Source organism: Branchiostoma lanceolatum, chromosome 2 (genome assembly GCF_035083965.1).
Source record: "Branchiostoma lanceolatum isolate klBraLanc5 chromosome 2, klBraLanc5.hap2, whole genome shotgun sequence".
Lineage (NCBI taxonomy): Eukaryota > Metazoa > Chordata > Leptocardii > Amphioxiformes > Branchiostomatidae > Branchiostoma > Branchiostoma lanceolatum.
Genome location: NC_089723.1, coordinates 24,315,572 through 24,330,393, shown reverse-complemented (window position 1 = coordinate 24,330,393; position 14,822 = coordinate 24,315,572). Strand labels below are relative to the sequence as shown.

The window sequence follows — 14,822 nt, the reverse complement described above, 5'->3', positions numbered from 1 at the left end:
ACATCTCGTCTGTGTTTATCTAGTGTTTATCACCATGGTCTCAATACAGCCCCGATCAGGCCTTCCTACGGGGGTATGAATCGTAGAATTCGGCACAAAGGGAAATGATTGGCCAGGAGAGTCAGTCCATGAGGAGGTTAACATTTGCAAATGAAAACCTATAGTGGCCAAACTCCCCTGGCAAAGTATTCTCCCTATAGCCAGCATAGTTTAAGTCTGGTAGAGACTAGTCTCAATACGCTCATTGGCGAGATATTTAATGGCACGAGGAAGACATAAGTATAGCGGCAGCTCAGTAGCGTAACTTAACGATTGCTGTCAGAAATAAAATCATCATCACATTAATGATAGCTTTTAAAACATCAACCTATTACAAACGGTAACACGTTTTGAATAGAGAAGCAGTTATAATCAAAACAGTAGTAAAAGGTGACAGGAGCAGAAAACATTTTCCTACTTCATAATGAATACTAACTACTGTTCATCCATGTTGGGAGAGAGTTTGGATGATATTACATACATTTGTACCTTGACCTAATGCAAAGTATACTTTGGTCATCAGTTTTGTTGAAAAGTAAGTAAGTTTTGTACATGTGATGGTGTGTAGCAACATTCAATCCTGAAATGAAATTGCACCTTAAAATATTCCAAGGAATGACATTATTCCAATGAGCAAGTTTTCCTCCAATAGGGAGACCTCCTTCCTTACATTTGGTACAAGTGAATTCAAGCTACTTAACCTGTAGGTCTCTATGAGTTTGTCTAATTCCTGGTGCTATATATATTCCGCACCATGCTTTAATACACCTTAAGCAGCTCCCTTGTGAAATATTTCCTCCTGAAAATTTCTGAAATTCACCACATTATACAGAATGTGCTACCCACAGTATCAATCTTCTACCTACTCTACTAGACTCTACCAGTCTCCAAGGGTCGCTGGGAAAATAGTAGAAATTGGCCAAATAGAGTCAAATGTTTGAAGGGAGTCCCTTCAAACATTTGACTCTATTTGGCCAATTTCTACTATTTCCCAGCGACCCTTGGAGACTGGTAGAGTCTAATCAAATCATATGCATTCCACAAAATGTGCGTTTATATGTACCTAATTAACTTCAGTAGGTAACATTTACGTTATGCCATACACAAAACTTCTTGTAGATTTACATCACAAATTACATGACATGTTATGTTTGATAGTTTTAGACATTTACATCATAAATATAATTATATAATCATTATTTTTCTAGATATCTTAATTAGTAAAATATCAAATTTACACAATAATTTCATCCAAAGGTAAAGATAAAAGGATTATGGCATTGTCAGTGTAAAATTGCACATTATCATAGTTAGATACTGTGGCTTTCAGTAATATGGCCTAGGCAGCGTATATTACAAGATCATCTTTCCTACACTGATGTATAATTTAGCTGGTCCCAGTAGAGAAGTCTCTTTACACAGTACCTATATTTGGCTTGTAATAATAATATTTCTTAAATAGCTAACAGTCTTATTGCTTTGTTCCTTTTCCATTTTGTTCTGTTCAACAAGAAAACATTTCCTATTCCTTGTTTGGAAGGTACCTCCATGATCCATCTAAACTATATACATAGGTGGCACAGCCACTGCAATAGTTCTTTTTCTTATTATAAAACAATTGAACTGTAAATGCTAGAAATACCTGTGCAGTGTGTATGTGAATAAAGTCAAGATAGATAGCCAAGATACGGATCATTACCAGTAACGGTTATATTTCATTTAGCCCTTCTAATCTGTTTCAAAATAAAAGTCTTTTCATTTCGTGACAGATTCAGCTCCTAAAGATGAAGTTTATCCACTGGATCCTTAAACTATGCATCACAGGTGACATCAGTGCTGTCATCAGAAGGTTCCACATGTGGTGTAGACTTTATTGCACCATACTCCACTGGTACATGCTCTGCACTGCTTTCCATCTGACGTTCTGTGACTGATCATCAAAGAAAATAGAAAATGAACGGTAAAGAAAACCTGGTTCACCTGTCATCAATATGTTCTACCGTTTTAGTTGTGAAAGGAGAGAAAACAGATTTGGAGCAATAGAAGGTGCATCACAAGATGACTTAAATTTAACACTAGAAAGGCAACATTTGCGAGCAAATACAGCATGTTTAGCCATGCTCCTCGCCATGCAAAAAATGGACTCCCAAAATAACAATGGACCATTCTAAAATACTTCCACTAAAAAAATGGATCAAACTTGAGTTTAAAAACAATTATCAGTCTCTCCATACAGGAGTGGAGTCTTCCAGTAGCACCTCAACACAATATGGACCAGTCCAAAACCATATCCACTTATTAATTAACAAATAAACTTCTGCTAACAAATGGACTTTTTCATAATCATTCCAGCTCAAAATTGAAATAAATAATTACAGAATCCTCCCCTTGCAAGAATGGGATATTCCGTGCCGTCTCCATGTAAACTAGACCAGTGGAAAAATATCCGCTGAAAATTACACTCTTGCGCATAATCAACCCAGTTCAAAATTGAATTAAAAAAGATCAACCCAAGGGAAGAATGAAGTTTTCCATAGTATACATAATGATATATATGAAGATTTGACAGGAGAAGAAGGAAATGACCAAAAATGGGTGAAATATAAAAATGTGACACCCCTATGTTTGAATGCATGATTCAATAGTATACACTTTGGGTTGAAAATAACGAAACCAAAAAATTCTTTGTTTAAAAAATCGTTTTGAAAGGCTGTATGGCAAACATTTGAATGAGGGCCTGTGTACATGCCAAATTTCACATTATTTTGGTTTAATACATATAGGAACTGTAGATGTGTATCTTTTTTAAAAAAAGAGTGAACAAAGCCATGTCCTAGGAATTCCCATACCATATTTGGCATGAATACTAGCCTACACCTGCGCCATGTAATTAGATTAACTCAATTGACCAATCAGGTGGTCGCAAGGCTCACAGGCATGCAAGGCCAGGTGCAAGGCTCTTGGGGTCAATGACCTTTAGGTCATATGTAGTATTGGAAGTGACAGAAGTGGCAAATATTGTCAAGAAAGCCCAAAATAAATCGTTTTGAATATATGTATGCCAAAAATGGGAATGTAGTCCTTTGAATATTTGTTCAAGCCACATATACAGCAAATTTCAGGTCATTCGGTTGAAATACCAGGGCGCAGGAGGCCAAGATATGCTAAAAATGGCCTAAAAACCTCAATAAAATCACTTTCAAGGTCAATATCAAAAAAAGGAAAAGAACGCACATTGGTTTTTGCCTACATTACCTCTGTACCAAATTTCAGGTCATTTGGTCAAAAAATGACAGAGATGAATCGATTTGAAGATTTGACAGGAGGAGAAGAAGAAGAAGAAGAAGAAGAAGAAACATGAGTAAAAACAATATGTTTAGCCATACTAGGTATGGCTAAACATAAAAAAGTTTAAAAGAAAAAGATATACAGCATATGTTCTGGCCATCCCCTTTAAAGTCTAAAGGCAAAATTCACTTGGCAAAATGGTTTACAACTCAAACCAGAGGCACATGACAGACAGCTCAAAATGAGTCTTGTCTATTGCACCAACAGAATCATTCTCCTACATAGAGCCTCGCCCTATACAATGTACTTAGTCTAGTACCTTTGTGAGTCTCTGCTAAACTGGGCTGAGGTTTCAACTTTTGTAGGCATGGCCTCTAACCAGCTGTCAGTCAATCAGAGGATTGGCTTTACCCAAAGAACCCATTTACGTAATTCACTGAATGGCTGAGAGCTGGTTAGAGGCTACACACACAAAAGTGGAAACTTTATCCCAGTTTAGCTGAGCCTCCCCAAGGTATATGTTGTATAGGCCACAGATCTGTATAAGAGAATGTCACAGAATGCAATGAGCTAGAGCTAGTTCTCAAATACTAGGCTAAACATTAACATTAAATAGGCTTTAATGTTCTACAACTAGTCACTAATGGTCTTTTAGCTAAGTTCAATGTATGAGCTAAAAAAAGGTTGCAGTACAACCTATTCTAAATCAGTTATTATCAGTAGAAGCATCTCTCAAGCTAGGATGAATGGAGTAAGTTAGCACTACCATTAGAAGAAGCTACCGAAACTTTTTCAAGCACACATTACTTGAGAGTGGTTAGATGCCTCCTCATGCATTCTATCACATCTCAGACTCTGTACTTTGGCATGAGTCGTCAAGAGTCTCCAGTTCACCTCCACCAGGCTGTTGGGAACTTTTTTCAATCATCATACCTTGGTAGAAACGACCCCAATCTTCTTTGTTAGGAAAAGTATACTAGCACCACACAAATCAAATTGGAATTGTCTGTGAGACTAGCAAGCCAGGAGGAGCCACCAAAGACACCTGCCACCAGAAATGGAGCAATGTTACCTTATTTGAATATTTGGTGCATTTGTATTATTCTACATAAGCCCGTGCAAGACAAATAGAAACTCATGCTACCACCCAGACTAGAACACCATATGGAATGTATGCACATATGTATCACAGGAAGGACATAAAGTTCTGTACAAGGAATAAAAAGAGAAGGGAAAGCAGGAAGTTTCAAAAAGTGGGGACAGAAAGGATGTGGCTTAAGTTACTTCTGGGTGATAAGCAAAGAAGTCGACATAAATGGCTTATAGGAAGATTCTTTGTACTGGATGAAAAATCAAAGTACATGTACAAATGTATCAAATTTAAAGCACAACAAAGCAGCAAAACAGATAGTTAATCTTGTATTACCTTCTGTTTTGATGCCAATGGGTTTCCAGATCAGTGTTGCTAGCACCAGCAGTGCAAGTAGACCCACGCCTCCGGGCACATACACCATAACCTGCTGGTAGTACGACTGACAGGCATCACAGCACACACTGCAGATCAAGATGGAACAGTTAGGGGGCTGTCCTATAAGCTGGAAGAGCTAGTGGCTTTACATATACATATTCTATACCATGAAATCAAGTATACATGCAAATAGAGGATAGGTAAATATGTGTTACACAATAATTCTCAGAAATAGTAAAAGATAATGCAGACTTTTTAAATCAATTATACAGTCAAATCGATTCAGCAAGCTGAGGAAAAATGGGGACAGTTGGTTTTTCAGGACAGGGTGGGGTCAACTATATATAAAACTGGACAGGACTGTGGCTTGTGACTGCCATGGAGGCGGTTGCCTGACCAGGTTTGACTCTACCTTCGTTACATGAGCCCCTACACCACCTACAATGTTCATATATGACCAAGGAGGTTAAAATCCTATTTTAACCTCCTTGGTATGATATAGGATAAATATAAAATATAGCATGCAAGCGTAGCTTACGGGTTTTGGCTTTTGTTGAAATTGTGGAAACAATCTTCACTTCAATATAACGTTGGGTAACATAAATTCGTGGGGTACTTAAATTCAGGATTTTTCGAAAACGGGGTATTTAGGGATATGTGCTAGATGCAACATCAGTAATACCGCTAGAAATGCAAACTTGACAGACTAACATATTCAGAACACTGGCTGAAAAGCTTCGACAACCATGCATTAGAAGTCAAAAACTCTCCCTCCCTTATTATCATAGTCTGAGGGCTTCGTGGGAGAAATATACTACATAGTTGTTCGCTGGTTTATAATACAAATGTCACATCCGCATCCTTCTCAACACAATTATTTACAATACAACTTATTAGAATCTCTTTTGCTAACCTACAACTGGACTCTAAGTGTGATTAATCATCAAAACGCCTCTTTGTTGCTACAACCAATGGCTACGGCACTACGGTGAATTTTCCCGCCGCCATATTCGTTACCCAGAATCCTGCTATTCGGCAGACGACAAACGTTTGCGAGGAACACTTTTTTGTCTAAATGTTGTGTGTGATAGTGGACTGGTGGCGATATTTTCCTCAGAGTTTGCTCTTAGCACAAGCAGAAACACATGGACATAGTAGTATTACCATTTCTACGGCATCCAGCTAACGCCCTGATGAATAATGTACAAATTTCCCTGACGATGGGGATTGACTTTGAGTGACGTTCTACCGACTCAACACACGGGTTGTTCCCGGAGGCCTGATGTGTGCGGTACGGCCGTTTTTTCGTGTATTTTTTTTACTTGGACACGTCTATATCCATAGCACTCTCCTCAAGCCAAGGATGGAACGAATAGCTGCTGTATAAAATGTAATTAGCGGTAAGATATTCAAGACGAATCTTCTCTCCCGAGTTAATGTTCACTCCTGTCCGACAGCACCGTCATTGTGCGTGCGGCGGACGGTAGTTTCAAGTTGAAATATTATGGTGTCAGCACGACTAGAGACAAAATCTACCATATATATGATTAGTGCAAAGATAGTACATGATACTGACAGAATAATAGAAAAAAAGGATGGTTTATTGTTCTGCTAGATTGATTTCAGTCAACCATTATCGGAAAAATCCCGAATTTATGTTACCCAACGTTACCATTATACTCCTCTCTTAAAACTGCATCTTACTACACAATACTAGTGTCATCAAACAGTACACTTTCATTATATTTTGAAGGGCAAGGAAATTAGCATGATTGCCTTGCCTTGTTGTTGAATCACATGGTGCTTGCTTACACATTACTCTGAAAAGGATCACAATGACAAAATTAAAGCATGCTTGGAAAACATGATGTAGCAAAATTACATCCAATCACTAACTCTAAGAAATCAAATATAATAAGCACATTAAGCAGTACAGATTGGACAGCAGTATACGCACATGATCACTTCTACCATTCACAGTTCAACATCTTTGATTATGATTCTGTTAGACAATTTTACAATCTTTCAGCTTAGGCTCACAAATATTACCACAACTGCAAAAGAAGTGAATCATATGCTCATGTTACACCTGCATCAAAATCTGAATCCACATTTATCTTAGAATTGAATTACTTCTTCCTTGGGCCAAGGTGCATGCATTTGAGAAACATCATGAAATTATTTTTTGATCATCTTGGGGACACACAAGTACATGTAGTCATAAAAGCACAACTTCCTCCTAAAATTAACAGTGATGTCTACCTAAGAAGACCACTCAAGGGGCCAATAAAATCTGGTCTATGTGGACAGTTGGTCACTATGGACAGGATCTTAATGCTTAAGTCAATGGGGAAAAATATCTACATTGTAAGGGACCACACATTGGCCAGCTGTTCCTTATGCAGAAGTAGCCATTGTACAGACTTGACTGTGTACTAGACTGTGTACTCACTTTTCGTCTGAGCATGGATGTAGCGTTTGTACTAGGGTGACAGCCAGCCCATTGGACAGTTTGTCAGTAAAGCTCATTGCACCATACACAAAAGCACCACTTTCCTGCAAAGAAATCATAATTATGGAGACTGAAAAACAAATCATACATGTGCTCATATGAAACAATCTTGCTGAAAGACATACCCAGTGGTAGAAATACTAGTTCTTCAATATTGCAGAATGTCAAAATTTTGTTATGCAATTTGAAAATATTTTCTGCAAAAACTCAAGCCTCCATACTACAACCTTCTCAACTTGATAATACCTACTTATATTTACATCATATCTAGCTTTGCAACATTGCTGTAATTCTTTCTTTCTCACTCTATCTTTGATTTTTACTAGCAAAATTTTAAACAGGAATAAGATACATTACATGTGTGTGAAAAAATTCAAATGAATAGTGAAAATTGCAACAGCGAAAGCATATTTATTTACTCTGAATCAAATTAAATATTTTTTTTATTACTTAAGTATGTGTATTGAAATTTGGAAAAAAAAAAACTGCCTGATAAGGAGGAAAAGGACGTTATATCCATGCGAGGAATACATGTTCTGATGCGTAATGAGATCGCACGACCTGTGACAAAAATCACAGCCATGGCCCACGGGAAAAAAAAATGAAAAGATTTGAAAAAATTGAGAAATAAAATGAAAAATTAAAAATGAAAAAAAAACTCATGCAAATCTTGGCCTCTGCGTGTTTTTTTTTAAATCTGAAAAATCGCTATCGGTTTTAAACATCAGACTCCGACTTCGGACAGTCGGGGAGACTCCAGACGGCCCGGCGATGTTATTATTCTGTTTTTCACATGGGCGCCCCCCTCCCCACTGTCTCGGCACAGGAGAAAATGTTCCGCCTTCTCCTTGCTCACAAATCGGTGCTCTAGATCTATCCGAGTAGTTCTCGAGTAGTTCTCAACTTCATCGCTGCCATCTAGGCTTGATGGACCATGGGATATTGTAGTGGCCACCATTTTGTCCCTGCTGTGCCCATGCCCCGAGTTTGGGCTCCGTAGAAATCGCATGCTTGCTGCAACATGTTTACACTAGAAACATCCGGGGATTGTTTTCCCGACTTTTGGCGACCCCCAGGTTAGGACGGAAATGCACAAATTTGAAATTTTCTCACATGATTCGTCCCCGAAGTTATCACAGAATGCGTCGGAAAACCCCGAAAATACTCGAACCTCAGAGGCAGTATGCACGCACCGAAACGCCATTAGGTTCGCTAGGCGCTGGTTTCAGTTTATCTACAGCGCTGCTAGCTAAATCTATATTATAACCTACTTAGTAAATTGAGAACTAAATGAATCCTGAGCCTGATTTTTTTTATTCTGCAAAATTGCAGGTTGTTTAATTTTTTTTCTGCAATTTGCAGATTGCAGACGGGTATTTCAAACACTGCTATGATACCTATAGCATACTGTAAGCAACAAGCAAAATAATCACCTGCACCAGTTAGACTGTATATCGAATATCAAGGGTTGGACTCGTAAAATATATATCAACTCATGATTCGATGAAGATTGTTCAGCACTTCTCTACACTATCAAATTTAGTCAGACAGGCCTCTAGAAATAACTTCACCAAAATAAGTAAATCTTGATATCTTTCTAACAGTAGCACAAAGATCCTACACACTATTAGCACAAGGATCCTAAACACGATTCAAAGTTTCTATCTAACATTTCGAGATTAAGGGTTTTTTGTGTAAAATTTTAAAATCATAAACATTCAACTAACCAGGTTTTCGCCTATAAGATCAGCTGTCATGGACAGGGATGTGACCAGAACAGTGGAACCGCCAACACCGAGCAGTACAGCTGCCCCATACACCTGCAGACCGATGTTAGGCATCCACATCCAGTCACAGGCAAACAACACACACATCACTCCCAGGAAAAATGTCATCTGAAACATTACAAACAACACACACATCACTCCCAGGAAAAATGTCATCTGAAACATTACATTGATTACAAACACCACACACATAACTCCCAGGAAAAATGTCATCTGAAACACCACAAACAACACACACATCACTACCTGGAAAAATGTCATCTGAAACATTACAAACAACACACACATCACTCCCAGGAAAAATGTCATCTAAAACATTACATTGATTACAAACAACACACACATCACTCCCTGGAAAAATGTCATCTGAAACATCACAAACAACACACACAGAGTAAAATTTGGGGTCGCCAGAGTATGTCATACATAGAATCACCATTGAGTGACCAAAAGATGAGACTGAGTACATGTGACATTTGACAGGTGTGCCTTACCTTCCTTCCCACGGCTTTGTTAACACCCTTCATGGCAAAGGAAGACAAGAAACCACTCAAGTATGTGACCAGGGGTATGGTTGCAATATATGCCTGTGAAGAAGCAAATACATTTTCGTCAGAATGGATAAGGCTCAAACACTTACAGCATTCCACTTGAAGACATTCCAAAGTCTATAGGCATAATGATCTTTAATAAATACAAAGACATTGTATCTATTGTTGTATCTGTGGAAATTATAACAGGGTACTTGTACACTTAAGCTGAGAGCCTACCTTGTCCAAGTTGAGGGTGTCGGTGAGGTAAAGTGGCATGTATACTTGTGTCATGTTCACCATCAACCGTGTGCACATGTACAGAAGAGCCACCTAGCAGCAGAACAGTGAATATACAGACAATAAAAATGTGTCAGTAGTATAACTCCATTGGTCTTGATGCTTCACCAACATCATATCGAAAACCTTTCAAGTTTAAGTTCTAGGGCAAGGAGTTTCAGGCTGTAATAAACTGATCAAGCAAACCTATTGTTTTGACCATTTTGCCATCTATATTAGCTATCCAGTGCTTCTCATCATAGAAGGCAGACATGTCGTCTGGTAAAAACATGTCATGCACCGTGTGCTTACCTGATAAAACTGGACCTCTTTTAACCAACATTTCCAGCTCATTTTTCTTCTCCTGGCTTTCTTAATAATGGGTTCATTTTCTTCATCCTCCTGCAAGTAAACAACATCGCTTCAGGTCATTTCAACTCAAGAAGGGTCAAAGGACTGACACTAGTTTGTTGGTGAGGGCTTTATATTGTGTAAAACTTTTACTATGTTGATTAACGTCATAGAGGAACCTTCATACAAATCACAGTGACTTCATGCTTCAGTTCATCTTTCTTGCCATATCTCAGGATACAAAACTCAAACACAACTCAACTTTGTCTAATATCTTCATAAAACATCACATAATGTTTACATCTTACAATACCATACTATCTTAAACTAATTAGAAACAAGACATAAACGTTGCCTGAGGATGACTTCTATATTTCATTCCTGAATACCCAGTTGTTATATACACTCTACATTTGAATTTAACTTTCTTTCCCGTCTATTCCAATATTGTATGACAAATAACTGTATACATGCATCTTAAAATACAGTCAAGAAAAGTTGGAATAGGCTATGAGAAGAACATATTATCAAGAAGACTATAAGAGGACCACGTATGGGGAGACATCATGACACGAGACTGGAAAGGCTTGACATAAGCAAGTAAGCAAGCTTAAGAATACCTGAACGTTAGGTTGGTCCTCTGTCACACTCTCTGCCCTGTGAGGCCGGAGCGGCTCGTTTGTTCCCATGTGAAAGATGAAGGAAAAAAACAGCCCAATACCAATGGCGATGAAGGCAAGGTTCTGGAAGAACAAATCATCCAATATCAAGATATTAACATTGGCTCACTGCTGTTATTACTTTACCAATACATGTAGTTCCAATATAATGTTATAACTTATATACTGCTGGATAGGATCATGTAAACCTTCTTCAGAGATTTTCCAATGACTACCAACTGACTATTGATAGCATACTGAGATATAGACGTTAAAAATTTCAGCAATTTCAGTAGCTGCTAATCAACTGTAGCACATAGCACAACAAAATAGGTACTCAAACCTATTTTGAGTTCAAAGACCGGAGAGTGAGTAAGCGAAATCATGTGGCTACTAGTATTGTTTTTGACCATTGTGGTGGACCTTGAAACAATATATCGTTCAGTAACAACCTTGTCAAAATACAAACAAATTAAATAATCTTTTTCAGTACACAACGTAATTGATGGTCAATCTACTGCCAAGCTTACCCTAAATTCGTCTGCATCTTCAGGTGAAAGGTCATGGTGGTTTGACCTGTCCTCTAAACCCAGGAGTAACCACGCTATAGCATACACCGCCACATTCGCAAGTACTGTAAACGCATATCTGAGAAAGCAGCAAAATTAGCAATAATCAGTTTGGCTTGTCATGGCCATACATGTACATCAGGGCTCAAAATTCATCTTTGGGAATAGGTGCACTGGTGCACCCAACTCAAAAAATTGGGTGCACAAGAAGAATTTTGGGTGCACCAGATAAAATAAAGTTGAATGTTCTTCAGAACATAATTACAAAGTTTAACGCTGCTGCCTTTCTTAAGAACTTCAATCTGTAATTCTATAGCTAACTTCAAAATTTCAAACAAATGATACATTAAATAAAGTACAGCAAAAAGTTATCATGCTGTTTTTTATACTTACATTTCAAGAATATTCTGTATACTAGTGTACGATAGTACCTTAACCCTATAGGCTACAAAAATATATAGGTGCACCAGTGCACCCAGAGTCAAAAATTAGGTGCACAGCTCCAATTTTGGGTGCACTGGGTGCACATGCACCCACTATTTCGAGCCCTGTACATGTATACCCATCTTGATGGAAACATTGCCCCCTATGTCAGAGATTTAAATAAATAATATCTTTGTTTTTTAATGAATTATACAGAAATTAAAAAAGATAATGCATGAAGAGAAAAATTGTTTTTTTGAATCTCCAACAGATTTCCAAAGTACTTACTAATGAAAATAATATGAGGAACATTGTACAGTATAACGTTTCTCGTATGTGTTTCTAAGACACTATGAACAAATAAACAGTGATCTAACAAGCTTGCACATACATTTTGTAAGGAGGGCCTTGTTTAAGGCCTGTTGTTTTATAAAATCAGATATTGTTAAGGCCCAATAGACCATACATATGGAAATAGACAGCAGGAGAAAGCCACACTTATGGCTGCATTTATCATAATGATAAAGTAGGCACTCAAGAAGCCAGACCATTCCTCAACAGAGACAGGGGCCAATACCGACTACCCGGTACCTTTGACCCATTGCTGATGTCACACTTCCACTCAGGTCAAGTGACGCAGGCTTCTGGTCGAATCAACTTCAGAAGGACCAGAGAACTGGTCGAAAGCTTGTTGGTAAGCACTTAACTTTGTGTATGATTTTAGCATTTAAATCTATCAACAAGCCAGACCTGATGGCGTTGAGTTCCACTCGCAGCGAGGGACTACTGGCTAAGTCTGGAATGAGGGCCAGGTGGGAGATCTGTGTGGACGCCCAGCCAAACTGGAAGATGACGACAAACGGTACGTAGTAGATGAACTGTGCCCAGTCTGGAGACGTTGAACAGGTGATGCACAGGTTGAAGATGAAGGGGAAACTGCAGGCTACACACACTGTGCCTGAGGTAGGGACAAGAGAAAATGTTCAGGAATATTTCTAGGTATTGAATATATGATATTAACGTTATAACTTATCATGACTGACTGAATGGTTCCTCTCAATAAAGTAGTTTTGGTGAAAGAATACAATGTTAACTGATGCCATACTCATTTTACTGTTTAAACTATAGGTGCAGTTCTTTTTTGATGGGCAAAATTTATACCTGAACACAAAGAAAACGTTTTTTTCCCCTTGCCAGACTTACTGCCACTCATAGCTGTACCTTTACATGTGTGTACACACCTCTCACTCTGACCTTGACACCTTTAGGCCATCGGCCTGTACCTTTATGTAGGACACGATGGACAGAATCGATATCTTAGTAATTTCTTACCTATAAGGTGCCAGATCTTCCTCCTTCCGTACCCACAACCACTTCTTGTTCTGTCTGACTCGTATCCAACAAACGGCGTACACAGGGCATCGCTGACTTGCCCCACCATGAGCAGCTGGCCAGCCAGCACGTTGGAAAAGTTGACGACCTTGTGGAAGTACACCAGGAGGTAGGAGAACCACATGGAAGCGCAAAGGTCATTCAGGACATGGCCGACGCCGTACGTAAAGCGGCGAGAACGTGGAAGAGTCCTGTGCCCGCGTGGTTGGGGGTCAGACATCTTTTTTGTAGATGATTTGCTCTTTTAAGCCGCAGGTTTGGGCCCTGGGTTGAGTAATCTGTCCCCAAGTGTTTGTCACCTATGTAGGGTAGTCATCCTGTGAATGAAAAAAATTCAAGAGTTAAAACAGTTTCTATTTACAGGAACATAGTGTCGACAGTGTTGAAAAAGTCTTATTGACAGAAAGCACAGGAATATAGCTTTGCATCAGTAACGTTAAACATCCAATCAAAGTATCGGTGTGATAGCTCAAACAGTAAGTGATCGTTGCAGCAAGCCACAGATGAGGGGTTCAATCCCAGGCCCAGGCACTCTTATATCCATCCATTCTTTATCCTTCTTTTTATTCATTCTTGCTCAGGAATGTGAATGAAAAAAAATGTACATGATCATACGCAGGGTTAGGGTTGACAACCTCAGCCATAAGTTATCTAACATATCCTGTTGACAAATATGGGCTATGTACTGATGTAGTTATCCTGATAAGGTAATCTCTATAAATGTTTTGTGTAGTGGTGTTGGAAAGCTATATTTGAAATACTAGTATAAACTAGGCCAAGGGATTAATTCTTACCTCTTGTGTGTTTTGTCCCATTTTCCCCACCAATTGATTACAATATATGTTACGTTGCCAGTATATCGTACCAGTATATCATGTTTCAAGGATGGGGAGTGACTGGCACTAATTCAAGACACATGTCAACGCTAACTTTATGCAGTACTTCTACAACTATTCCGGTGTCTATAGCGCGAACGATCGCTTTTGCTAGGATCAGGTAACGTAGTGGTTCGAACAACAGTTTTATCTCATGACATTGTGAACATGACGCAATCACGAAAACAAACAAGCCAAGTAAAGTTGACACGATATTCTATCAACTTACAAGTAACAACATGCATGTATACACACAATGGCCTTTCACTCGGCCATGAAAATTCTACCTCCATAAACCTTTGGATTGCGGTGAATGTGAATACTCGAGAAGTCGAACATTTAGATTGGAAGTTGTCAGATAAAGGTGTATCGTTACTTACCTTCCTCTGGTCTTCTCTGGGCTTGGCCTACGATCACCGGTGACACGTTGCGTTGCTTATTGTAGCCGGGGATTATGAACTGTTGCAATCTCATCTAGCCCAACAAGCTATTCCTGTCCTTTGTGTCATGTAGAGAATCAGCAATTCGCTAAAATTAATCAAAATCTGCCAGCCAGGTAGGCAGATGGACAAACAAAAACTTTTTCACCCAGAATTTCGAAATCCTCATGTGACGCTCCCGTGCCCCGTGATGACCCTGCTGGACTGGTC

The 14,822-nt window shown here is 38.8% G+C and overlaps 1 protein-coding gene across 3 annotated transcripts; it reads right to left on the bottom strand.

Moving 5' to 3' along the window:
- Positions 1-240: 240 nt before the first annotated feature.
- On the bottom strand, positions 241-14,808 carry LOC136428102 (major facilitator superfamily domain-containing protein 12-like). Of its 3 annotated transcripts, XM_066417390.1 has the most exons (14): positions 14,553-14,808; positions 13,238-13,614; positions 12,656-12,863; positions 11,444-11,561; positions 10,875-10,997; positions 10,216-10,305; positions 9,865-9,957; positions 9,589-9,681; positions 9,035-9,202; positions 7,248-7,351; positions 6,577-6,615; positions 4,754-4,881; positions 4,135-4,260; positions 1,855-1,969 (listed from the first exon to the last, which is right to left on the bottom strand). In XM_066417390.1, the coding sequence occupies exons 2-13, from the start codon at positions 13,515-13,517 to the stop codon at positions 4,169-4,171; spliced, it is 1,536 nt and encodes a 511-aa protein (XP_066273487.1). In that variant the 5' UTR covers positions 13,518-13,614; positions 14,553-14,808; the 3' UTR covers positions 1,855-1,969; positions 4,135-4,168. The 3 variants fall into 3 exon arrangements, with proteins under 3 accessions (XP_066273486.1, XP_066273488.1, XP_066273487.1); XM_066417389.1 differs by lacking the exon at positions 4,135-4,260 and having other exon boundaries at positions 241-1,969; XM_066417391.1 differs by lacking the exons at positions 4,135-4,260; positions 6,577-6,615 and having other exon boundaries at positions 241-1,969.
- Positions 14,809-14,822: the final 14 nt, after the last annotated feature.

Bases quoted from the DNA above. Each gene is read 5' to 3' on its own strand.
- LOC136428102 (XM_066417389.1), bottom strand. From the start codon at position 13,517: ATGTCTGACCCCCAACCACGCGGGCACAGGACTCTTCCACGTTCTCGC. The intron at 10,998-11,443 runs GTAAGCTTGGCA...TTGTTCTTCCAG, and splicing joins AAGATGCAGACGAATTTAGG to AACCTTGCCTTCATCGCCAT. The intron at 9,682-9,864 runs GTAGGCTCTCAG...GCTTCTTCACAG, and splicing joins ACACCCTCAACTTGGACAAG to GCATATATTGCAACCATACC.